This window comes from Callithrix jacchus, chromosome 5 (genome assembly GCF_049354715.1).
Source record: "Callithrix jacchus isolate 240 chromosome 5, calJac240_pri, whole genome shotgun sequence".
Classification (NCBI taxonomy): Eukaryota; Metazoa; Chordata; class Mammalia; order Primates; family Cebidae; genus Callithrix; species Callithrix jacchus.
This window is the reverse complement of record NC_133506.1, coordinates 11114743-11142433: the sequence shown is the minus strand read 5'-3', so window position 1 is coordinate 11142433 and position 27691 is coordinate 11114743. Positions and strand designations below refer to the sequence as shown.

Here is a 27691-nt window from a genome sequence, read left to right as displayed (position 1 = left end):
TTGTGAAAATACCACAGATCCCAAAGGTTCTAAAGCTGGGCTGGAGGCTCTTCCGGGTCTGAGGGTGCACCAAAGGGACAGTGGAGCTCAGGGCCTGGACCCATATACTGGGGCAACCTTTCAATCAGACACAAGGTTCTCTGTGGCTAAGGTAACCCTGACCCCAGAATCATCTCAACTGAAAGTTGTCTAAAATGGTCACATTGAGGCACCCTCCAAAGCACTCTGTGATTAAGCAAGATACTTTCAAAACTGTATTCTACATTTTGTCTTCAAAGTAAGCGTTTACATACATTATGATTCATATATTTGAGAAGTCACACGCTTTGCTAAAATATTACGTAGTAGGCTGTAAAAATATTTAAGTTAGTTATATGAAAAAAGCAGAATAAAAATTAGATCTATATAATTATTTCAACTAAATTGCTGGCCAGGGAGGGAAAGAAAACAGAACAATAAAAACTGGTGGGTTATGGCATAGCAAACTGTGTGTGGATTTTCAGATGTTTCCTTTATGTTATCATTGTGTTTGTGCCTTATATTAAAACAGTAAAAAAGCAAAAGAAATGCACGAAGGCTAGAAATACAAGAAATGCCAGTCGCGGGGAGATGGCTGGAAGCTGTAGAGTGGAGAAGGTGGCTGAGGGAGAGCATGCAGAGTGAAGGGGAGCACACCCAGATTCGGGGCAGAATGAGAAAAAAGGGACAGGAAAAGAGAGCAGAGGCAAAGGGGGACCAGAAACTTTAGCAACAAAGGAAGGTGTGATCGGAGGCATCTGCGAGCACTGAGAGGCTGGGGAGGCAGGAATGGTGAGGAGGTCCTGGGACATCCCCTCAGGAAAGGACAGTGACCTCGGGAAAACAGTTTTGGGAATATAAGTGACAATGGGATTATCTCACTGAATCCTTGCCATGGCATGGGTGGCATTGTTGGTTAGCACCTTTATAAAGTGTTCTCTAGGAAAGGGAAGTATCCCATGCGTAGCTCCCTCTCATGCTTAGCAAGTGTCTGTTGCTGGCCCCCATCTACTCACCTGACTGCCCGGGAGGAGGGATGCCACCTAGGCCTCGAGGGAGCCTCACAAACACAGAGAGGACAGCGGCTTTGTTGCCAAAACATGGCTCCAGTGCAATGGGTTTGGGAACAGTCTGGTGGAATAAAAGAAAATTACCTAAAGTGATACTCAAGCTTTAACATACACAGACAACTTAACAGTCATTGGTGCTTATAAGAACCATCAATTTCAGTATATAGAAAAAGGTACACTGCAGTTTTTAAGATAACAAGAAAGGACAGGTGAGAGCTAACAGCACTCTCTGAGCACCAATGACAGGGGTGGTACTGCTTCCTGCCTTCCACTGAGGTCTTACAACCCCCTTCCAAAGGGTGGCTTGAACCGCAGGGAAGGGGCCACATCAAGTGAGTTTCTTCCGGATGCTGTTCTTTCGCTCGATTTGAAACTCTAACTCATAATTGTAGGTCACAGGAATAGCAGTGGTGAGTGCTTAGTAGATTTGTCAGATAGTTCTGCATACCTGGCTCAAACACAGATGCAGATATTATGGAGACTTAAAAAAATTCTAACTATTTTGTCTGTCCTTCAGATACTAAGTAGACAAGCCTGCTGGATGTAAACGCTTGTAAAAGCTGTTGGCTGACCGAGTGGATTCTTTGTCTACTCTCTGGATGCATTTGGCTCTGGAAAATATGTCTTCATTTTCTGTTGCAGCCTTTAGATTGGATTTGTCTCCTATATTAGTTTCTTCTCTTTTTCTTTTTTTTTTTTTTTTTTTTTGAGACGGAGTTTCGCTCTTGTTACCCAGGCTGGAGTGCAATGGCGCAATCTCAGCTCACCGCAACCTCCGCCCCCTGGGTTCAGGCAATTCTCCTGCCTCAGCCTCCTGAGTAGCTGGGATTACAGGCACGCACCACCGTGCCCAGCTAATTTTTTTTGTAATTTTTAGTAGAGACGGGGTTTCACCATGTTGACCAGGATGGTCTCGATCTGTTGACCTCGTGATCCACCCGCCTCGGCCTCCCAAAGTGCTGGGATTACAGGCTTGAGCCACCGCGCCCGGCCCCTCTTTTTCTTTTTTTAAGAATAGAAATGGTGTCTCACTATGTTGTCTAGGCAGGTCTTGAACTCCTGGTCTCAAGCAATCCTCCCACCTCAGCTTCCCAAAGCATTGGGGTTAAAGGTGTGGCCCACTGCACCCAGCCTACATTAGTATGACAAACTCCTGCAAACTTAGTTGCTTAAAAGAACATCCTCTTATTTCATAGCTTTATAGGTTAGAAGTCCCAGCAAGCTCTGTAGGGTTCTCTGCTGAGAGAGACAGGTCTGTTCATGTGTTCCGTAAGTTCTGGGGAATTATCAGCTATCTCATGAGGTCTCCCAGGCTAAAATCAAGTTGTCAGCTTGATGGGGCACTTATCTGGAGACTCTGGGGAAGACTCTGCTCTGAAACATATTCAGGGCTTACGCAGTGGCTCACACCTGTAATTCCAGCACTTTGGGAGACCCAGGAGGGAGGATCCCTTGAGCCCAAGAGTTTGAGGCTGCAGTGAGCCATGATCACACCACTGCACTCCAGTGTGGGTGACACAGCCACTCTGTCTCACAAAAACAAAAAACCACAATTCCTTCTACGGCCTCCTCCATCTCCAAACCAGGGATGGTGTGTCAAGTCCTGCTCATGCTTCCAATCTCTCTGGCTTCTTCTGCTACCAGCCAGAGAAACTCTCTCTGTATCTTAAAGTCAACTGCCTTGTTTCATTACATCTGCAAAATCCCTCTAGCAGTACCCTGAGTAGTGTGTGACTGAATAAACATGGGATGGAAATCTTGGGGGCCACCTTTAGAATTCTGCGTACTATACCCAAAAATATGTCATCAATTTCTTCAATTTGGTTGAAGAAGGTAATTTCCAGTACCACCCTGCTGTGACACAAGGAAATGACTAGACGGGTGAATGGCAGAGGCAGGGAGGTCAGTTATGAAGTAACTGCAAGAATCCAGGTGAGAGACAGAGGTGGCCTAGATCAAGTGGCAACGGTGGCAGACATGGTACACAGTGGCTGGGAAACGTTTTTGAAGACGGGGTCAAGATTTGCTGATAGACTGCATGTCCAATGAGAACATGACATCAAGAACGAATCAAGGACAACTCCATGATTTTGGTCTGAGCAACTAGGGTGACGGAGGTATGCTGAGTGGCGGAAGATATGTCAGAGGAGCAGGGCTGAGAAATAAACATCCAGAGCTGTTTAGCCATGGCCAAGTTAAATTTGAGACTCCCGTTAAGATATCCAATTGGGAACACTGAGTAGGCAACTGGATGTTTGGGTTGGAGGCTCATGGAAGCAGTCTGGGTGAGAGGATTATTGTGCTTAAACCTGTGATAGTGAAGATCGCTGAAAGAGTGGGTGTAAAAGACACAAGAAGGGGACAAAGACAGTGCCTGATGCACACCACTGTCAAAAGATGAAGAGGGCTGAGCAAAGACCACTGAGCAAGAACAGACAGAAGGCAAGTGTGTGGTGTCCTGGAATAAAATCAAGTAAGTGTTCTAAGGAGCAACTAACTATGTCATATGCTGCTGACATACCATGTTGTTCAGTACTTTACACTTGCCTATTTTTCAATCCTACAAATATTATCTTACCAGGACAATGTTTGTTAAGATTTACACACATGATTATACTTTTATTTACTCACAACTCTTTCTTACCCCTTAGTCTATCCTCCTGTGGGTAATTTTCCTTCATTTTAGCACATCCTTTAGACACTTCTTTTGTGCAGGTCTGTTGGTGGCAAATTATCAATTTTTCTTCTAATTTGAAGATAGCTTTATTTCATCTTTGTTCTTGGAAGGTACTTACTGGACACACTATTCTAGGTTGATGGCTCTCTTTTCAGTACTTTGAAGACATTCTCCCACTCCCTTCTGACTTCTGAGAAGTCAGCGGTCAGCCTGTCATTCCTTTGTAGGTGATCTTTTCTCTCTTTTTTTTGAGATAGAGTCTTGCTCTGTCACCCAGGTTGGAGTCAGTCGTGCAATCTCAGCTCACTGCGACCACTGCCTTCCAGGTTCAAATGATTCTCATGCCTCAGCCTCCCTAGTAGCTGGAATTACAAGCGCATGCTACCACACCCAGCTAATTTTTGTATTTTTAGTAGAGATGGGGTTTCGCCATGTTGACCAGGCTGATCTTGAACTCCTGATCTCAGGTGATCTGCCCAGCTCGGCCTCCCAAAGTGCTGGGATTACAGGCATGAGCCACCACACCTGGCCTCTTCTCCCATTTTTAACAAAAATTATGGTAAAATACACATAAAATTTACCATCTTGACCATTTAAATATTTTTAAATGTACAGTTCAATGGTATTAAGCACATTCATAGTGTTGTGCAACCATCACTACCATCCATCTCCAGAACTCTTTTCATCTTGCAAAACTCAAACTTTGTACCCATTAAACAAACTCCCCATTTCCGCACTTTCCCAGCTCCTGGCAACCACTCTTCTACTTTCTGTCTTTATGAATTTGACTACAAGTGTATCTCTTAAAAGTGTAATCATACATATATTTATTTTTTGTCATTGGCTTACTTCACTTAGCACGTCTTCAAGGTTCATCCGTATTGTAGCGTGGGTCAGAATTTGCTTCATTTGGAAGGCTGGATAACATTCCATTGGATGTATAGACCATGCTTTGCTTATCTATTCATCCATTCACGGACACTTGGGCTGGTGCTACTTTTTGGCTACTGGGAATAATGCTGCTAAGAACACTGATGTTCAAATATGTCTTTGAGACTCTGCTTTCAGTTCTTTTAGGTATAAACCCAGAAGTGGAATTGCCAGATCCACCAGTTCTGGAAAGCTATCATCTCTGAATATTGTCTCTCCTTCATTCATTTGTTCTGGGATTCTGGAAATACATGAGTTGAATCTTCTCATTCTATCCTCCATATTCTTAATATCTATTGCATTTTCTATCTCCTTGTCTCTCTGAGCTGCATTCTGTATACTTTTTTCAGATTCATCTTCCACTTTGTAAATTCTCTCTTATGTCTGATAATGCTGTTTAACATGTAAATTAAGTTTATTATTTATTTAAAAAATTTCAGTGAGTATATTTTTCATTTCTAGAAGTTCCATTTGGTTCTTCAGATCTGCTTGGTCATATTTGACTCTCATCTTTATGATTTCATCTTTTATTTCTTTAAACATTTCATACACAGTTATATTATATTCTTTAGATTTCAATTCTAACATCTGGAGTCCTGTCCACATCAATCATCTGTTGTTTCTGCTACTCTTATTTATGGTGGCTTGCCTCTTCTTGTCCCTGGTGATCCTTAATTACTTCATCTTGTTCTGTGGGACTCCAACAGCGCTGAATTGGAGACGCTTTTCTACAGAGAGAATTTCCATCTATTCAGGTGAGCCTCGTGGTATTTACCATCTGGAACCACTGAGGACAAATCATGTTCTGGTTTTGGTTTGTATTTTTTAGGGTAGGGAAGGAGAGTATTCCCTGGAGATTTTACCTACTTCCTGTGAACTCAGTAACATTTTAAGTAAGTATGTTTTATTCAAGATACATAGCTATTTCTCTAGTGTATCTCAAGTATTCCATCATTTTGCCCAAGGAGAAAGTCCTACCATTTTCTTCATCATTTTGGGGTGGGGTTGATAAATATTTTCCATAGAGTATTAGTACATAGTGAATTATCATTTTGCTGCTTAAAAAATTCCCCAAAATATAAAGAACAACATGACAGATGCAGTGGCTCACACCTGTAATCCCAGCACTTTGAGAGGCCGAGGCGAGCGGATTGCTTGAAGTCAGGAGTTCGAGACCAGCCTGGCCAACATGGTTAAACCCTGTCTCTACTAAAAATACAAAAATCAGCCAGGCATGGTTGTGCACGAAACTGGTAGGTGGAGGTTGCAGTGAGCCAAGATCATGCCACCGTACTCCAGCCTGGGTGACGGAGCAGAGCGAGACTCTGTCTCAAAAAATATTCAGTGTAGCTATTTTCAATGTTCAAAGTAGCTATTTTCAAATAAAAGTTTTGAAGTATTATGCCACAGAATACTTAAAAGAAAATCAGACAAATCATTTATATCTTGAAATCTCCTGAACATAAGACTGGTCAGCAATATGAAACAAACAATGAAAAACCAAAGCAAAAGAATACCCAACAACTTCAGTGTTTTAGCTTATTGTTAAAAAGAAAGAGAGGAAAAAAAGGAGGTAATGGAATAAGGCTTTTGCTCTCTCTGGTTTCCCAAACATGGGAGCCTAAGTTTTTAAAAGTCAAGTTATAGGGACTTCTGAGTCACATTCTCACCTTTATACTCCCCCCAATAAGATCAGGAGGCTCCTCATCTGTTTCCAAGGCGACGTTTACGGAGGCAAAGGGACGGCTGGCCATCTGTTGCATCTCTCGAAGAAGTTGCTGATAAATAATATGGCAAAGCCATTAATGCAATGAGTACTGAGGGGTTTTTACTAGTGAATGCTACATGTTAAAAACACTTCATCCTCCCTGATTCAAACAAATCAAGTCCAAAACAATACTTTTTAGACTGGATATTAGGTAACATTAGGGATTATTAAATTTTTTTGGATGTGATAACACTATTGTCCTTATATTTTTAAAAAGCCCCTATTAGAGATATATAAGTACTGTGCTATGTTTATTGCAGCACTATTTACAATAGCAAAGACTTAGAACCAACCCAAATGCCCATCAATCATAGACTGGATAAAGAAAGTGGCATATACACACCAAGGAATACTATGCAGCCATAAAAAAGAATGAGTTCATGTCCTTTGCAGGAACATGGATGAAACTGGAAGCCATCATTCTCAGCAAACTAACATGGGAACAGAAAACCAAACACTTCATGTTCTCACTCTTAAGTGGGAGTTGAACAATGAAAACACGTGGACACAGGTAGGGGAACATCACACATTGGGGCCTGTCAGGAGGTGGGGGGCAGGGGAGGGAGGGCATTAGGACAAATACCAAATGCATGCAGGGCTTAAAACCTAGAAGGTTGATAGGCGTAGCAAACCACCATGACACATGTCTACCTATGTAACAAACCTGCATGTTCTGTACATGTACCCCAGAACTTAAAGAAAAATTAAAAAATAAAGTACTGTGGATGTAATGCTATGATGTTGACTTGTCAAATACATAAAGTGATGTGGCCCTATCTCTTCATATTTCTATTACTAGATTCAGGCTTGCTTTCTTCCTACTGAAACTTGCACCCAGGATTCACACAGCAACAAAAACCTATGCCTCATTAGATGGCAGATGACAGATGACAACTGAGAGAACCCTTCCTCCAGAGAGCTGGTATAAGCTAAAAACAAACACGTGAAATTTTGCAGAGTAGAGGGACAAACAGGGGCTCTGGATTTAGGGAGGCTTGATGTCAACTCCTGCTCTAATACTCTCCGGCTGTGTGACCTTAAGAAAGGTGTTTAAAGTCTTTGGGCTTCCATTACCTCCCTCTGAAATGTGTTCCTATCCCATAAGGTTGTCACTGGGATCAAATGAGATACTACAGCACAGCACCTAGCACATGGTGAATGGCCGTTCACATATCATTAAGGATACTAGAGATCTTTTGGGCTTGCTGCTGAAGCTTTGAGATTATGCCATGGGAGACAAGTAGGCCTTAAGCCTCCTTGGAACTACTGTAGGAGACAAAGTCTTGGCCTGGAAAGATATGGCTCTGTTCTAGAAGGGCATTTTTATGTTAAACATTTTTGTGAAATACCAATAATAACATTCCTATATTTTCTAAAACTATAGGTCCATTTACACAACTAATGTATGCAGCAATGCTCCTCTGGAGTCTGCTATTCTAAGTTTTGGGGTCGCAATAAGAGAGTTCAGGAGACAACATGCGTCAAAGCACTTAAAACTGTGCCTGGTAAGTACCAAGGACTAAACAGTGTTAACTGCTACCATTATTGTTGTTAAAAATAACATCAAATCATTGCTTCTACAATTCTGAGAGGGAATAAATAATGACTGACATTTTAGAAATGATGAAATATATTCTGGTCAGTCTCACAGTTAAAAAGAAATTCCAAATCACATGCATAAAAGTATAGTTTATTAGATGACCAACTGCATACTAAACATATATATTTTTTAACCTTTTTCCTATAGGCTGTGCATCTTATTTTCTCTCACATATGTTGCAAACAATTTCCAGTTGATTATTTAGCTTCTGTGTTATTCATTTATTTTTTATATACTTAAGCCTACATTCTTATGCTGGCAAATCTCTAATATACTGTTTCAATAACTTTATACGAAAATAATAATTTTGTTTCCTTTCCAAAAGTAGCAACACTTCTTAGTGCCCTTTCACTTAGTGCACATCCAGCACAAAGCTGAGTGACTATGGGGATTACATGAAGATTAGAAACTTGGGCTGTGAAGACAGAAGTCCCTAGTAAAAGCCTAGTTCTGCCTCTTAGTTAACTATGTGGTGTAAGTTACTACACCTTTCTGAGCCTCAGTTCCCCCATCTATAAAACATAGCTAGTGGTAATACCTATTTCATAGGGTTGGGATGAAGATTAATCTATGTAAAACCACTTAGAACAGTGCCTGGTATTTTAATATGCTCCAATGTCAGCTCTTGATAAAACTAACTTGGCTGGATACAGCCTGTGGTGTTTGTTTTATCATGAGTGATGCTGGTTTTGATGATATTCTTCATAGTGTTAAAAAGGTATTTTTGATTTTACTGTTAGTTTTGTTTTCAAATTAGGAATGGGTATTGTGTTTCAATAAATGACGAAATAATTACTTGGCCTCAAGGAGAATTCAGGTGTTTTTTTCCCCATTGACATGATATATTCTAGTAGTTTTCTGACATTAAGTGACTCTTTTATTACACTGCTGCATATACATTCACTATGCAGCTGGCCTTTATATTTTGGTTCTACTTTTGTCAGATTTTGGTACCAAGGTTTCTGTATATAAAATCAATTCGGACTCTTTCAAGCTTTCCATTTGTTCCTTTGCTTTACAGATTTTAGAAATAATTAGAATAATTAATTAATTAGAATAATTAGAAATAATTAATTCTCTTAAGTGCGCAGGGAGGAACAGGCTACCATTATCTCCATAAGCTCATCTCAATTCTCAAACTCCCTGGTCTAATGTCCTTGGAGACAGCAGCACTTAGACAATTTTCAACTCCCTTCCTGTTTACTGGTTTACTGTGGCTTCTTAAGTCTTTCTTACTCCGTTGTGAATGAATACACATTTAAATTAAATTGAAAAATGACTTTTTCAGAACATCACATAATTCATTAGGATTTTAAAATATATGAGAAATACAGCTATCTAAAGAATCATTTGAATATGTTATCCCTGAATTTAAAAACTAATAATAAAGAGTATGCAACATTCCCTCTAGGATAACATTATCTTTATGTGGGTCAGAAAAGGTGGTACTGTGGCCCATAAGAAGAGGCCCATATCCTGGAGCCTGTCTTAACCCTATTCAGTTACGAATGTCCTGTCAACAGTGCTAAATGTTTGTGAATTGTGATTTTAGATACTTCTCTTCTAAATCTTATCTGTAAATTTTTATATAGAAAAAGGCATGAGTAGATACAAAAAAACCCCAGAGAGCTTCCTTGTCTAGATCTTACATACACATGAGCACTTCCATTAGCAACAATGCAATGGGCATGACTACATGAAAGGCAAAGTAGTGATGCAAGTGAAAGTTGCAATAAACAACATTTTTATGTTGTAATTGTTTTAATGGTGATTGTTCTTTTTAAAGAACATTTATTTATTCATTTATTTACTATTTCAATAGGTTTTTGGGGAACAGGTGGTATTTGTTTACATGAATAAGTTCCTTAGTGGTAATTTCTGAGATTCTGATGCACCTATCATCCCAGCAGTGTACACTGTACCCAATGTGTAGTCTTTTACCCCGCATCCCCCTCCCATTCTTTCCCCCCAAATCCCCAAAGTCCACTGTATCATTCTTATGCCTTTGCGACCTCAGGGCTTACTTCCCATTTAGAAATGAGAATATATGATGTTTGGTTTTCCATTCCTGAATTGCTTCACTTAGAATAATGGTCTCCAATTCCGTTCAGGTTGCTGTGAATGCCACTATTTCATTCCTTTTCATGATTGAGTAGTATTGTATGGTGCATGTGTGTATGTATATATATACACATACACACACATTTTCTTTATCCACTCACTGAATGATGGGCATGTGATATGTTATAATTTTCAACCATGTTTATTTAAATTTGTCAACTGTAAATATTTGCTTGACATTATTTTTGGAATGAAGCTCTGGAAACAAATCAAGACATTAAAAAATAAAACTCAAGTTAAAAACTTAATTAGACAGACATTTATCTTTCCTTGAATAATAGGAAAATGTTTGAGATGCTTAAATGTCTGATTTCCCTCTCCCAAGAAAGGTTCTTGTAAAGGTCATGCCTAATCACACAGTGGCTGGGCCACTCTAACAAGCCCTTGGAACTCAGGCCTCAGTCAGGACTCGGGTTCTGGTCAGAAGGATAAAACTGGCATTTCTAAGTCAATACCAGAGTTTTCTTTTAGTAAGGTAAGACCCTGGGGTGCAGAACGAATTCCCCTTTATGTAGCACTCTCTAAGTCTACTGACCATACGCTGCCGAACTACAGACTGCAGAAAGGACCACATTATTCCTACTGTGGAGATGTCTGTCTACCCATTATCACTAAATCACTGGCTTGAGAGAAAAAGAAAGGCAAAGGCTCTTCCAGGGACTCTTCAGTCTCACCACGGAGGCTTACCTCTCTACGCCTGGAGGCCCAACAACTTTGTTTGATCTTCCAAACCACAGCAGCCACCAGGAGCAAAGAGAGGAAACAACTGTGAGAAAGGAAAGTACTGAGTTATTATCCCAGCCCCCAGAATCAGCACCCACCGTCGCCCACACCTCAGGCCAGGCAGTGAAAACGGCTCCCAAATGCCACCTCCGGGCTCCCTTCTGATGCGCTTCATCACAACCATGTGCCAGCTCAGGAAGCAATGAGTGAGACGAGATTGGTAAGCCAGGCTTCTCAACCAGGTCTCTAGACTGTACTGTTCCTACATGGTACTCAGAGTCCTGACCTTCCATCAGCCTTTATCAGAATGGCCCCTAGTGGCTTATCCCAAATAAGAAAAATAATTCTAGGATAATTATAAGAAGTATTAGGCACGCTGTTGATCCAAGTTAGCAAACAGTTACAGGTAAAACTACAAAAGTGAAAATGTTAATTATTAAAGTAACAATCAACTTTTCATAAGGAAGAGGTAAACAGAAGAAATTTGTGTGTAACTATTAGTGTATATTCAATATTTTTACAAATAAATATTTTTTAAAAACACATTTAAAATGATCAAACCCAAGCCAACACCTTTCTTAAAAATACTAAGAGAAAATAACTCCCAGTGGCCTTAATAGCTGTGGAGGATTTCGAGGTTTTCTCATGTATAAACCAGGTGTGGAATGGTTTGAAAAGCTACAGTGATGGCAAAGAGAACAGTTGACTTGAGGTTAAGAGGAAGAACAAGCTTAACACTAAAAAAAAAAAAAACAAAAAGATAACTGCTATAACTGCATTTTTACTCATTAACTTGTAAAAGGGATTAGCTACAGGGTATTTTTCCAGTGGGCTACATGCAGACCTAAGGCTCTCTGCCAATGTCATTAAGGTCAGGATGGGGTCAGCTTCATGAATGGCACCTCAGTGCACCCAAGTGCTGACACCAACACAGTCCTCCCAGGCTGGCTGGAGAAAGGCACTCTAAGATGGTAGGATGACTGAACTGCCCTGAACTCAAGCCTCCCTCCTCAAGGCTCACTGCCTCCTAAGGTGTACAAGGGTGCAGACCCCTCCCATGGCTGCCCTGACAAAAGGCAATTCTATACAATTGCCTTCCAGTCCCCCTAGCATGGTCACTTGGTGGAAAGCCTTCAGCTCTGGGTCTCTCTACTATAGGACACTGCCAACTTTTCTCCTCTCTGACAGTCTACATTGTCTTTTTTTTTTTTTTTTTTTTGAGATGGAGTCTCACTTTGTCGCCTAGGCTGGGGTGCAGTGTGCGGCGCAATCTCAGCTCACTGTAACCTCTGCCTCCCAGGTTCAAGCGATTCTATCCTCCTGCTTTAGCCTTCTGAGTAGCTTGGACTACAGGTGTGCACCATCACGTCCAGCTAATTTTTGTATTTTTAGTGGAGACAGGGTTTCACCACATTGGCCAGTCTGGTCTCAAACTCCTGACCTCAAGTGATCCGCCTGCCTTGGCAAAGACTACAGGCCTCATGCGACTGACCTCCATTGTCTTTTTAATCAGTATTTTAATTGGGACAGGTCCTGTTCTAGGCTCATGGAATACACCAATAAACAGAGCAAAGATCACTGTCCCATGGGGTTTACATTCCAGCAGGTGGAGATAAACAGTAAGTAAAGTAAATAAGCAAATTACTGAGCACACCAAAGGTAGGTAAGTGCTACAGAAATAAAAAGATGGCACGAGCAAGGGGTTCAGGCGTACCACTCCAGAGCAGGATGGTCAGAGTGGGTGGGCCTTTCTTTCTCAGAAGGTGACATTTGAGCAAAGACCTGGAGAAGGTATGGGAGGTGGCTCATGGATGCCTGCAAAGTGCATCTGGAAAATGGGGCAGTCAGTGCAAAGCGTGCCTGGGATGGCGTGGGGAACCTCAGGAGGCCAGGATGTTTGGAGTGGGGTGTGTAAGGCCAGAGATACAGGGAGAGAAGGATGAGGGTGAAGGGCAGATCCTGTGGGTCACTGTAGGCATTATGAGGGCAATGGTAGAGAGAGAGACCCAGTGCAGGTTTTTAAACAGAAGTGTTGTGATTTAACATTTGCTGAGAAGATCATTAGGGGTACAATGGCATTATCAGGGAGACCAGCAGTCTAGGTGAGATGATGAAGGGTGTGAAAAGGACTTTGGAATTTGAATATATCAGGAGATCCATTTTAGATATGCAGAACCCTGAGATACCTACCAAACAGCCCAGGGGAGATGTCCTGGGCAGATATTCTAACCTGGAGGCTGGCTGCCAGGTCTGGGCTGGGTATGGCATTTGGAAGGCATCAGGATACACATAGTATTTCAAGCAATAAACCTGGCCATGGTCACTAAGAGAGTGAATACAGATAGAGGAGAATGTCCTGGGGCCACCCTAACAATGAGAAGTTGGGGAGAACAGGAAGAACCAGTAAAGAGGTCTGAGAATAACCTTCTCAGTCTTTCTCATCTTCCATGCATAATCCTGCTTTTTGTTATTTTTATTCTAATAGATAAACGTAGGAAGCAGCAAATCCACAAGGAAGAACATGAAGCCAACAGGAATAGCTTCTAAGTTTGTCTGCTGCTGAGAGGTTGAGGACCCTGGTGTCACTCAGAAGTCTCTCTTGGGTCCACCCGTAATACATGTGCCCGCTTCCTTCAAGGCCTCGGGGAGGGTGAGAGGGCCCTTCTGTCTTCAAGGGAGATCTGTTGAGAACACCAATTACCCAGTTCCTTCTACTTGCTTCAGCTACAAGAAGTGACAGAAGCAAGCCGGAGAGAGTCTCATTATTTCCCTCTTTATAGAGGCTCCTTTGTGAGGCTGGAAAAGCAACTCATTAGGACACAAAGAGGTCTCCACAGACTGTGTCAGGACCTAGAGTTTACTTTTCTGTGCCCTGAGTCTGAAAATACTTTTTCTAAGTCATCTTACATTGATTTTTCTCATTTGAATCATTGAATTTTCCCCCAACTTTTCTTCTGTTTTCCATATATTATATGAGCTGGTCTTCAGAGTGCTTAGGATTATCTGGATACCTCTGCCCTTTTCCTTATATGCTCCATTTTAAGTTCTTTTGGACCAGACTGGGAACAGTGGCTCATGCTGGTAATCCCAGCACCTTGGGAGGCTGAGATTGAGAGGACTGCTTGAAGCCAGAAGTTTAAGACCAGCCTGGGCAATACAGTGAGAACCCATCTCTACAAAAAAGAAAAAATTAGCTGGGCATGATGGTGCATGCCTGCACTCCCAGCTTTACTTGGGAGACTGAGGTGGGGAGGATTGCTTGAGACCAGCCCAGGAGTTTGAGGCTGCAGTGAGCTATGACAGCACCACTGTTTTCCAGCCTGGGCAACAGAGACCCTGTTTCCAAAACAAACAAACAAACAAACAAACAAACAAAAAAGCTAAATAAATTCTTTTAGACATGGTTAACTTGCTCTGGGAAAATATTTTTCTTCCCTATGCTCATGAAAATAACTCTATTCTTAGCTAAAAGTTTATCACTACTAGATAGTAAACATCATCAAGAAAAACCAAAGTTCCAGATTCTTTCCCAAAAGCTCAACCCCCACAAGGGAGAAGTTAAGAAAACGTCATCTATCCTTGTTTACTACACAAGAGGCCATGGACCTGAAAGATACTTCCCCTATCTATTCTGATAGTGTCATTCAGTTGTCCAGGGACTGAATGTCTATTAGAAGTGGCCAGTCCTCACTGGGCTGGTACTTGGCAGGAGGGCCATCTTATTTCATACACATGCTCCAAGAATTTAGGATGTCTACTAAGTGGAGCTAGAATCAGCCACTATATCCCTTTAAAGCAAGCCATCAACGCAAGCTTTTTTCCCTGAGAGGTTGGTGCCTATGGTTGCTCCTTACTCTGCACTCTTCCTGAAGAGTCTAAGTTTACTTCTCACAAATATCTGAGCAGATTATGTACTAGATGCTGAAGATGTATTTGTATAGGAGTGAACGAGAGACAGTGACCCTGCTCTCCTGAAGCTTGGTCTACCGACTCAGATATTAAGCAAGTAAACATATGAATACCACGATGAAAAATACAGTTCTACCAGAGAGGAACAAGGAGAGACAAATTTGCTTAGCCTTTAGAATTTTCAGAGACAGGAGTGTCTTTGCGTGCTAATGAATGACATGCGGAGAGCGGCCTAAAGAGCCTCCGAGGGGCTAGTCACCGGAAAACCCAACTAGGTGGTTAGAGGATTAGAACTTGCAGCCCCAACCTCCAGAAAAGGGAAAGGGGCTGGAGAAGAATTCAGTCACAATAGAAAGTGATTTCATCTATCATGCCTATGTAATGAAACCTCAATAAAAAACTCAGAATGATGAGGCTTGGGGAGCTTCTGGGATGGTGAACACAGCCATGTGCAGGGAAGAGCCTTGTCCAGAGAGGGCATGAAAGAGCTGTGCTCACCTACCCCAGGCCTTGTCCTACCCATGGCTTCCATTCGGCGGTTCCTGAGTTGCACCCTGTATAATAAAACTGTAATTCTACATGTAGTGCTCTCCTGAGTTCTGTGAGCTATTCTAACAAATTGTCAGATCTTGGAGTGAGCAGTCATTGGAAGCGCTAAATTTGTAGTTGGCCCAGCAGCAGTGAGGTAGCCTGGGAACCCATTTGTGCTTGGTGTCTGAAGTGGGAACAGTCTTGTGGGACTGAGCCCCTAACCTGTAGGATTTGCTCCAACTATGGGTAGTGCTGGAATGGAACTGAATTGTGGGACACTGAGTTGGTGTCGGAGAATTGGAGATTTTGTTGTCTGGAAAAATCAAGTAAGGCGTGAAAGTATACAGAATGAGGGGTAGTGAGAAGAGTGTTCCAGAAAATGGGATAAGCATGTACAAATGCTCAGTGTAGGGAAAGAGCTTGTGCTTTTGAGGACACAGGAAATGGCCCTGGTAGCAGAAATGTGGAAGAGAAGAGTGCAAGCTTAATGTGAAGAAATACGAAGAGGCCAGTTCACCCAGGACGCTTAATTTTATTTTAGATATAATAGGAAGCCAGAGGACATGAGGTGAAGGGCTAGACACATGATCTTAAAGGTGTTCTCTGGACTTTCTGTGGATTCTGGAGGGGCCAAAGTCAACTGAAAAGGTCCAGGTGAGACTGTGATGCCAGGGTTGGTGGGCTAGGGAGTGGAGGTGGAGCGTGCACTAATGGCTGTAGCTCTAGGGCACGGTAAGGGAGTTCTGCTGAGTGAAAGCGAGAGAAGTGGTTTAGAACCGGCAGTGCCATGTTGCCACTTAGTGAGGTGGGGAACACTGGTAAGGAAGGATGGAACTGTTCACTTCTGGGCATGTCATGCTGCAGATGGGGAAGGCAGAGACCAACCAGAGAATACAAAGTGAGAAGATGGCCATGGTCAAGCTCTGGGAAAAAAATCAACAGTGACAGGCTGAATAGATAAGGTTGCTCAGTAGGGAGGCTGCTTAGCAGTAGGGCAGCATGGGTCACAGACAGCTGAAAGAGTCTTATTCATGAGGTGGCCAGTTGGTTGATACCACTGAGAAGTCAAGGGGAGAACCAAAAAGTATCCTTTGGATTTGGCAATACAGTGTCCTGCTTAATCTGTGGAGTTACATTCCCAGCCCCCCAGTGGATGCCTGAAATCATGGATAGTACTGAACCCTACGTATACTATGATTTTTAGATTTGATAACCAAGACACTAGTGGGCGGGTAGCATACGGGTGTGGATACACTGGACCAAGGGATGATTCCTATTCCAGGTGGGATGAAGTGGGATGGCACAACATTTCATCACACTACTCAGAATGCAGTGCAATCAGAATAACTTATCAATTATTTCTGGAATTTTCCGCTTAATGTTTTCGGACTGTCATTGATCCCGAGTAACTGAAACTGTGGAAAGTGAAACCATAGATAAGGGAGTTACATATGCTAGTCACTCTCAACAAAAAAACTTAGATGGGGTATAGAGATGGCAGTCTGACTAGAGAGGGTTGAAAAGGAAAAGAGATGTTCCAAGGGGAGAAAGGGAGAGGGTGGGTTCTGGAAACTGCCAGAGTGTTCACAGGGAGCTGCATTCTGAGTGGTCATGCCAGACAGTGTCTTCCCCTCCTCTGCCTGAGCAGAGTGGTGGAGGCCAGGAGCTAAGTCAGTGAGCGCTGGCCCTGGGCCGAGGAGGCCAAGCAGGATCAGGGCTCTCATTCAGCACACCCCACCTGGCAGCACACACTGCCCCTGCTCCACACTCACTGCAGGTTGAGGCAAACAGAAACAGTACACACGAGCAAACATGGAATCCTCAACACAACCAAACATCAGACATTTTGACATTTTGAGAAAAACCAACATCATGCAAGAGAGGCGCCAAGCAACAACAAATATGAAAAACAGTTACTCATAGCAAAAAATAAGACTCCAAAAGCAAATAAAATTACTAATCTTACAAAGGAACATGAAAGGAAATTTCAATCATAAAAACAAAACAGGTTGTTAGAAAAAAGATATTAGAACTAAAATGTAACATAAAACGACTCATTGCATGGGCTTCAAGAAATGGATCTAACTTTGGAGTAAATTAATGAGCCTGAAAGTATTGCTGAGGAGCTCACCTAGAGGGCAGAGCAAAAGGAAAATGAGAAAGTAAGTGAAAGTCCAGTTAAGAAATACGGAGGATAGATGCAGAATCTCCCTCATTCATCTAACAGGAAATTCTAGAACAAGCAAATAGAATTAAAGGAGAGGAAACAATCAAAAGAAATACAAGGTAATGAGGTTGCAAAACTGCCCAAAGACTCCAGTCTTCACACTGAAGGGCTCTCCACGAGTATTAAATTCTTTCTAAGAACTTCTCTAAGAGAATTACTCCAGGACATAGTTCTGCACAACAAAAACACCAAAAGAGGAAGACATGAAACACATAAAAGTTGTGCAAAAATAAAAACAAAATGGTAAAACTTATAAAAACTCTCCCTGCATGATGTAAAATACTGTAATTATAATGCAGGATTTAAATGCCAGGTAACTCCTATTTAGGTGGTCACAGGTGATTGTGGGGGAATAAAGATGGAGATCTCTCAGAGCCCTAAAGCAGCCAGCCCTAGTAGGAACTGGGATCATGGAGCTGCCAAGAGCGGGGGCCAGGCTCGCATCCCCTCAGCAGCCTCAGGATATCTGTCTTCCTTCTCACCTGGCCACCTATGCTCTAGTCAGAACATAGATGGATATGCTACTATCCCAGTCCCTGACTCCATATAACTTTCAACTGACTCAGGGTTTCTCAATGCCAGCTGAACATAAGAACCACTGGAAAGCCTGTAAAATATCAGATTAACCAGGGCCTATACCAGAACAATTAGACCAGAATCTCTGAGGGATAAGGCCCAGGCTGCTGTTCCTTTTAAGCTTCTCCAGTGGTTCCAATGTGTAGCCAGGGCTGAGTCATGAGTAATTGCTCCAAGCTCTCAGAATCCAGTTTAAATTTCTAGGAGACCTCTAATTGGTCCTGTTCATCTCTACATGTCATACCGTAGGTTAGTCTATGCATCAACTGCCCTTAAGATGTAGACTGTTAAATAATTGCATTACACGGCAATTTGTGCTATAATACAAACATGAGTAGAGTTAAAGAGGGATGGTCTCTGGGGTAAATGTGCCAGAAGACTTCACAGAGTAGACAATTGCGTTGGGCTGTGAAGGACTAATATGACAGGCCAGTGGGTCAGGAGGTGCCTATATCCACTTTTCCTCTCCATTTGCCTCAAAGGCCTTGCCGTTCACATAGCCAAAAAGGGAGGAAATCACAACTTCAAAGGAACTCATACTTTGGTGGAAGCCCCAGTACATAGCTTCATAAAATACTGAATTTGCAAGAATGTAAAATGATTCTTTGGCCCTGGAAGAACCATAGGAGATGGCTGGTGTCAGTGAGTCTGTGCTGCTTAGCACTAAGCAGAAGAAAAACGTGGTGGGGGGAGATTTTAATATTTTAATTTTTCTATGATAACATGATAGATAGACAACAGTTTCCTTTTGGAATCTACATTTCTGTGGAAAGAACAGTCTTCCTTGTGAACAGGAGGAGTTTCACCAAGTTTCCAGCATTCCACATTACTGGCACTGTGTCAGCCGGGGTAGGTTCTGTAGTACCCTCAAAGTGCCAATGAACTGAGCTGGACATACTCTGAAAAAGGTTACAACAGAGGGTGAGTTCCTGGCTCAGTGGATGGTGCGAGCTTGGAGCTGGGGGAGTGATACCCTGCCTTGACACACCACAAGTTTCTGGAAGACTATCCATTTCGAAAATGGAGAGACTCCCTTTGCCTCAAATGGAAAGGCAAATAGACTGAATTTGCCTCAAATGTATAAAACAGTTAAACTATACCCAGATAAATTAAAGATGGATAAAAGAGGAGCTAAACATTAAAAAAAAAAAAAGTAGCAGATAAAAGACCTGTGAAGAAAATATAGGGAAAGACTGAGAGATATGCCTGGTAAAAAATACCATAAATGGGATTAAAAGACAAACAACTGATTAGAAGAACAAGCAGACACACAAACACATGCCCACGCATGCACACACAGCCATGCACAAAATAAAGAGTTCCACAATTTCAGTAAGAAAAAAGGCAAACATCCCAACAGAAATACAAGCAAAGGATATGAACAAGAACTATACCAGTAAATATCACTAATAATTAAATAAATAAAATTAAAACAAGGTATCATTGATACCTTCCAGATTGGCAAAATTAAAAACTATGACAACTTCCAGTGTTGCTAAGAGTAAGAGAAACAGGCAGGCTTATTCTTGCCATTGGAATGAAAATTCATGCAACTGTTATGAGGGGCGATTTGGCAGTGCTTAAGTATGTTGATACACCTGTTATAGGATAAAAAAGTATCCCAGAAAGATATTCACGGAACAATGCAAAGACATATGCAATTAAAAAAAAAAACCTGAGGACAACGTAAGAGTCAGATGAAAGAGGAATGGTTAAATAAATATGGTACATTATACTATCGAAAAGTTGCTTTAAAAAAAAAACAAGATGAATCTCCACATGGGAAAAGTAAAACGTGTAACATGAGTTAAAAAGGCAAGTTACAGAACTACATGTAAGGAGGTAGCCCACTTTATAAATCAAAGAGTGAGAAAAAACACAATTTATGTGCAGTGTATACACATAGAAAAAAAATTTTGAAATAGAAACACCAAAATATTAACAGTGGTAATTTCTAGAGAGTGGCTTGGGAAAAGTTTGAATTTTTACTTTATGTTTATATTACTTGAAGTTGTACAATGAACATTAATTACTCTTGGTAGTATGTAATATCAGAATTCTTGTCTTCATGATGGTTTTCTACTTCAAAAAGTCTTTTTTTTTTTGAAAAGAGAAAACAAAGAAAGAGAAAGAAAAGAATTTAAAAAAAAAGAATGAAAGAGAGAAAGAAAGAAAGAGAAAGAGGGAGAGAGAACGGAGTCTTGCTTTATTGCCCAGGCTAGAATGCAGTCTAAAAACGGGTATTGAAAACCTCTTTTATGCCAATAATTGTGCTTAACAATAGAGACAGGAAGGAATAAGGGAGGAAAATAATAAACAAGCAGCCAACCAATATTTCATTTAAACCTGTGAAATGCTATGCAATTACTGAGGAGTGATTTACTTCCAATTATGTAGTCACTTTTAGAGTAGGTGTGATGTGGTACTGATAAGAATGTATGTTTTGTGTATTTGGGGTGGAGAGTTCTATAAACGTTTATTAGGTTTACTTGCTCCGGGTCTGAGTTCAAGTCCTGGATATCCTTGTTAATTTTCTGTCTCGTTGATCTGCCTAATATTGACAATATGATGTTAAAGTCTCCCACTATTATTGTGTGGGAGTCTAAGTCTCTTTATAAGTCACTGAGAACTTGTCTTATGTATCTGGGAGCTCCTGTATTAGGTGCGTAATATTTAGGATCGTTAGCTCTTCTTGTTGCATTGATCCTTTTACCATTATGTAATGTCCTTCTTTGTCTCTTTTGATCTTTGCTGTTTTAAAGTCTATTTTATCAGAGGCGAGAATTGCAACTCCTGCTTTTTATTTATTTATTTATTTTTGCTCTCCATTTGGTTGGTAAATCTTCCTCCGTCCCTTTGTTTTGAGTCTTTTTGTGTATCCTTGCATGTGAGATGGGTCTGGATGCAGCATACCGATGGGTTTTGGCTTTTTTTTTTTTTTTTTTTTTTTTGAGACAGAGCTTCGCTCTTGTTACCCAGGCTGGACTGCAATGGCGCAATCTCGGCTCAAGGCAACCTCCACCTCCTGGGTTCAGGCAATTCTCCTGCCTCAGCCTCCTGAGTAGCTGGGATTACAGGCTTTTTATCCAATTTGCCTGCCTGTGTCTTTTGATTGGGGGATTTAGTCGATTTAAATTTAGGATTAATAATAATATATGTGAGTTTAATACTGCCATTTGATGCTAGCTGGCTGTTTTGCCCATTAGTTGATATAGATTTTTCATTATGTTGATGCTCTTAACTTTTTGGTATATTTTTGGAAAGGCTGATACTGGTTGTTCCTTTCTATGTGTAGTGCTTCTTTCAGAAGCTCTTGTAAAGCAGGCCTGGTGGTGATGAAATCTCTAAGTACTTGCTTGTTCACATAATATTTTATTTTTCCTTCACTTGTGAAGCTTAGTTTGGCTGGATATGAAATTCTGGGTTGAAAGGTCTTTTCTTTAAGGATGTTGAATATTGGCCCCCACTCTCTTCTGGCTTGTAGGGTTTCTACTGAGAGATCTGCTGTGACTCTGATAGGCTTCCCTTTGTGGGTAACCTGACCCTTCTCTCTGGCTGCCATTAGCATTTTCTCCTTCATTTCAACCCTGGTGAATCTGACGATTATGTGCCTTGGGGTTGCTCTCCTTGGGGAATATCTTTGTGGTGTTCTCTGTATTACCTGGAGTTGAATGTTGTCCTGCCTTGCTAGGTTGGGAAAGTTTTCCTGAGAATCCTGAAGAGTATTTTCCAGCTTCGATTCATTTTTTTTGTCACATTCAGGTACACCTATCAAACGTAGATTAGGTCTTTTCACAAAGTCCCATATTTCTTGGAGACTTTGCGCATTCCTTTTTATCCTTTTTTCTCTAATCTTGTCTTCTTGTTTTATTTCATTGAGTTGGTCTTTGACCTCTAATATCCTTTCTTCTACTTGATCAATTTGACTATTAAAACTTGTGCATACTTTGTGAAGTTCTCGTGTTGTGTTTTCAACTCCATTAATTCACTTATATTCCTCTCTAAATTGTCTATTCTCATTAGCATTTTGTCAAACCTTTTTCCAAGGTTCTTAGTTTCTTTGCATTGGGTTAGAACATGTTCTTTTAGCTCACAGAAGTTTCTTATTATCTACCTTCTCAAGCCTGATTCTGACAATTCATCACACTCATTTTCCATCAGGCCTTGTTCCCTTGCTGATGAGGAGCTATGATCCCCTAAAGGAGGAGAGGCATTCTGATTTTGGATGTTTTCAGCCTTTTTGTGCTGGTTTCTTCCCATCTTTGTGGATTTATCCACCTGTCATCTTCGTAATTGCTGACTTTCAGATTGGGTCTCTGAGTGGACATCCAGTTTGTTGGTGATTATGTTATTTCTGTTTCTTTGTTTTCCTTCGGCAGACACCCCTCGCCCACAGAGCTGGACCTTCCCGGGTTCAGTTGCGCTTGCTGTGAAACTCTCAACCATCAGCGTTTCCAATTGCTGTTTTTTTGTAGGGGTGGGACCAGCCAAGCTGAATCACCTGGCTCCCCACCTCGGAGCCCTCTTTATTTCTTTTCCTAATTGGACGGTCAATTCTCTCCCAGGTGCCCCAGTTGCCCACTGAAAAGGCGATGGGATATATGCAATTTCCTGTGTGGCAACCGCACCGGCTGAAACAGTGGCACTGAGATCCGTGGCGCTTTTCTGCCCGGGAATCTCCTGGTCTGGCTCCTGGCTTCACTCCCCCTCCCAATCAGCTGAATGGGTGACTCTGCCTTCTCGGAGCTCCAAACGCCAACTAAAAGGGCAACCAGTCCCGCATACTCCGCACTGAGAACCACCACACCGGGATGCCAGCAAAACAGCTGCACCGGCCAAAAGAGTCGCGCTGGCGACCCGTGGGGCTCCTCCGCTGGGAATCTCCTGGTCCGTAAGCAACAAAAATTAATCTGGAAGTCTGGCGTCCACTCACTCCCTGCACCTTCACTGGGAGCTGCAACCCTGAGCTGCTGCTAGATGGACATCTTGGATCTCTCTCCCTAAAAAGTCTTAAGATTTAATCTTTTTGCTTTAAAATATTTGGATTAGTGTAGCATATTTATTATACCTTTTTATGTTGTCCTTATAAATTCTTTCCCTGTGTATTCTCTACATAATTGCTATCCAATATAAATTTAATGTGAGCCACATATGTAATTTTATTTTATTTTGAGAAACAGCTTTTTCTGAACATGACATTAAAACATTATGAAATTAATTTTAATGATATATCTTTATTTAACCCAAGACAGGTAAAACATCATTTCAACATGTGACCAATTTTATAAATTATTGAGTCATTTCATACTCTTATTTTCTACTAAGTCTTCAAAATCTAGTATTTTATATTTCTAAGCCATCTTAGTTTGAACACTAAATTTTCATCAAAAATATTTGCTGTTTTTCAATTTTATAAAACATTTGAAGTAGATTCATATATCCAAGTTGTGTTGATCATACTTACAAGTGTTTCAATGAACTGAATGTCAGTTTAATTGTATTTAAATTAATTAAAATTAAGTAGGATTAAAATTCAGTTGCTTAGTCAAGAGTCACAAGCCACATGTGACTACTGACTTTCAAGTCTGTTCTGACCTTGTAGCTTCTTGTTTATTACTATATACTTTGTATTTTCATTTAATTTTTCCTCACTTAAGGCACATTTGAGTCTTTTAAACTTTGATCCTTAGTTATGTATTATATTCTACTGGTCAATCTCATTTTGTGCCAGTGACACAGTGATCACTGTAACTTGACAAAATGTTCACTATCTGGGAGGGATAGTGAGCTGTCTCACTCTGGGACCCAAATTTTTCTTGGTCATTCTTTTTTGATATGATTATACTATAAGTTTGAACAATTTTTTTGATCGAATGAATACAAATGTGAATTTCTTTTTTGGGGGGTGAAATACAGAAACAGATTTCATTTTTTTTCCTTAGACATCCTTATCTTTATTTAAATTTTAAAAATTTTTGATTAATTTATAATACTTGTACATATTTTGTGTGTATAGGTGATATTTGATTCCTGTATACAATGTGTAATGATCCAGTCAGGGTAACTGGGATATCTATCACCTCAAAAATTTATCTTTTTTTTTTTATTAAGTTATTTTATCTCCCTCCAAGATTGGATGAACACAACTAGTTGCCTCTTAGTGGAGAGGTCATCACCCAGAAAATAATTAAAGACAATATAGGAAGGGATCTCTCATGCTCTGGAGAACAAAATGCATAAGCAACTGAAATTTTAAAAAAAATTATAAGTGAACTTCATATTGAAAACAGCAAGTTAAGAACTTGTCAATAACTCTCTTCAACCCACAGGAGGCAAACATGCACCCATCAGAATGTCGATGGAGGCCATGTGCTTCCAGCATAACTCGGGAAAGAATTTCTTCTTTCACGAAATTCTTTTCCGGTAAAGAGGGGAGACCAGGCCACCTAATGGCTTCCTATAGGAAATACAATCCCATGATTTTCATGCCGGCATCTGCCTTTACTAATGAGAGCTGCAAGAATGTCTCTGAACTACATAGTTAATTTTTTATATTTCTCTTGAGTCGAACAACTTGGTATTTATTATTTCTAATACTTTATCTTTAGATACTTTTGAATTTCTATAAATACAATTATGTCACAAGTAATAATTGTTTTTTCCTTTCCAATTCTCATATATTTCATTTTTCTTGTGTTACTGTACTGGTTAGAGCTTTGAGCACAATGCAGAGTAGAAGTGATAGTGCGTATCTCTGTCTTGTTCCCAAACTTAAACTTATAACATTCTACCATTAAGAAAGTGGTTTGCTGTTGACATTAATGTTGTTCCATTATCAATGTTCAGGAAGTTTCTCTTTCTAGTTTTCTAAGAAGTTGTTTTTTAAATGAATGGATATTAAATTTTATCAAATGCTTTATCCCCTCCATTGATTAAGATGATCACGGTATTTTCTTTAATGCAATTAAAGTGAATTATACTGATTGCTTTTCTGACAGTATATCAATCTTGCAATTTCTAAAATAAATCCAACTGGGTCATGACACAGCAGCCTTTTAATATTATTGACAGATAATATTGGTTATTGATTGCTTCCCCATTAATGAGTGATACTGGCTTATAAATTCTTTTCTCATAATGTTCTTGTCAGGTTGTGCTAGGTTAAAAAAAAGGAACAAGGAGTATTCCTTCTTTATCTGTTCTCCACATTTGGTTAAGATTGGTATTATTTCTCTCTTAAAAAGGTTATGTTACCAATTAAGCTACCTGGGCCCTAGAGTTTTCACTATGACAAAACTTAAATTAGTATTGTTTTAAAAATGGATATAGAACTATTCAGGCTTCTTACTACTTCTGTGTTGGTTTTGGCAAGTTGTATGTGGTTTTCTTCTAATGGTCTCATTCCATCTGTTTCATTTTCAAATTCATTCACATAAAGTTGTTCATAAAATACCCTTCTGGAGGAAAAAAACATCTGTGAGATTTGAAAGAATGCCCTCCTTTTCATACCTTCTCTTTTTTCCTTGGTTAATCTTGCCAGGAGTTTGTCAATATTATTCGTACTCTTTTCAAAGATCCAATTCACAATTTTTAAGATATTTTCTGGCCGGGCATCGTGGCTCATGCCTGTAATCGCAGCACTTTGCGAGGCTGAGACGGATGGATCACAAGGTTAGGAGTTTGAGACCAGCCTGACCAACATGGTGAATCCCGGTCTCTACTAAAAATACGAAAATTAGCCAGGCATGGTGGCAAGTGCCTGTAATCCCAGCTACTTGGGAGGATGAGGCAGGAGAATTGCTTGAACCCGGGAGGCAATCCAGTAATCCAAGATCACATTACTGCACTTCAGCCTGGGCCACCGACAGAGACTCAGTCTCAAAATAATAATAATAATAATAATTTATATGCATTTCAAAAATAGCAAATGCAATGTATGCTTTGAGAAGTCAGGTAAATGGTATGTTTGGAGAAGAGGCAGGGTTGTGAGTGAGGGAAAACACAAGACTAAAGAGTACTGGTAATATTAACTCTTGTTCTAAGTGAACTAGAGAATGGAACAGATGGAAAAGGACTATTAGAAGAAAACTATACACACCTTGCCAAAACTGATACAAAAGAAATAAGAAACCTGAGATGCTCTGGGTGAACAAGAGATAATATTACCAATACTCTAGAAGTGTTCAATTTGTGATAATTCACTGGGCTACACACTTAGGATTTGCAAACGTTTCCGTAACTTTATATTACATTTAAATATACTTTTCTTTTTAAGAGAGAAAACAGATCTGATATTAAGAGTGGAAACTGTGACAGTACTAGTCTTCTCAATATTATAGTAGCTGTCAGAAGAAATAGTACAATGCCTTTTCAATTCTAATGGAAAATGATTTGGAACCTAGAATTCTCTAGTCAGATTTTTTTTTTTTTTTTGAGACAGGGTCTCACTCTGCCACCCAGGATGGAGTGCAGTGATGCAATCTCTGCTCACTGCAACCTCCGCCTCCCAGGCTCAAGGCATTCTCCTGCCTCAGCCTGCTGATTAGCTGGGACTACAGGCATGCGCCACCACATCGAGCTACTTTGTTTTTTTTTGTTGTTGAGACAAGATTTTGCCATGTTACCCAGGCTGGCTCAAACTCCTGAGCTCAAGTGATCCACCCACTTCGGCCTCCCAAAGTGCTAGAAACATAGGTGTGAGCCACAGCACCTGGCCCCAGACATTCAATCAAATTATAAAGATAAACATATTTTCAGTCAGGAGAGCTCATAGAAAAGTTACCTCCCAGGTACCTTTTCTCATAAATCTGGAGAACGTGCTCCAGTAAAAAGAGGGAATAGATAGGAAGATGAAGACATGGAATCTGGAAACAGAGACTTCAACATAGGAGGAAGACAAAGGCCTCAGAACAACAAGTGTGCCTGGGTGGCAGGAGGCGGGAGGGTTCTAGGGTGGACAACTCCAAGAGAAACTCAACAAGAGAGCACCTGCTTGTGTGTGACCATAGTGAGATTTCTCAGTTCGGTCACAGTACAGTGGTATTTTATTTTATTTTATTTTTTACTGTTCTAAAGGTACATCAGCAAGAGTATAGGGATAAATCAAACAATTAAATTTTTCAGGATAGAAAAATCAAACAATTAAAAAACCAAACATGGCAAATACTATATATACGATAAGCAAATAATGATCCTTCTACCCAAAAAATCTGGTAGTGTAGTCACTGTTCAACGCAGCTGTGAATAAGAATTTTATGGCCGGCCAGTCGTGGTGGCTCTCACCTGTAATCCCAGCACTTTGGGAGGCTGAGGCAGACAGATCATGAGGTCAGAAGTTTGAGACCAGCCTGGCCAATATGGTGAAACCCCATCTCTACTAAAAATACAAAAACTAGCTGGACATGGTGGTGGGCACCTGTAATCCCAGCTACTTGGGAGGCTGAGGCAGAAGAATTGCTTGAAACTGGAAGGCAGAGGTTGCAGTGAGCCAAGATCATGCCACTGCACTCCAGCCTGGGTGAAAGACTAAAACTCCATCTCA

General features: G+C 40.7%; 1 protein-coding gene and 1 long non-coding RNA gene across 2 annotated transcripts in view; one reads left to right on the top strand and one right to left on the bottom strand.

Moving 5' to 3' along the window:
* ATRN (attractin) overlaps positions 1-27691 on the bottom strand; it is a 170146-nt gene that overhangs the window by 6034 nt on the left and 136421 nt on the right. Inside the window, exons 26-28 of the mRNA XM_002747312.6 lie at positions 10872-10950; positions 6366-6473; positions 1035-1149 (exon numbers count right to left, since the gene is read on the bottom strand). Of these exons, the coding sequence (XP_002747358.2) occupies positions 1035-1149; positions 6366-6473; positions 10872-10950 (302 nt within the window). The remainder of the gene's footprint in view (positions 1-1034; positions 1150-6365; positions 6474-10871; positions 10951-27691) is intronic.
* On the top strand, positions 6852-7969 carry LOC118153546 (uncharacterized). The gene is made up of 3 exons (XR_004742758.3): positions 6852-6974; positions 7263-7385; positions 7848-7969. It is a non-coding gene; the product is annotated as an uncharacterized LOC118153546 (long non-coding RNA).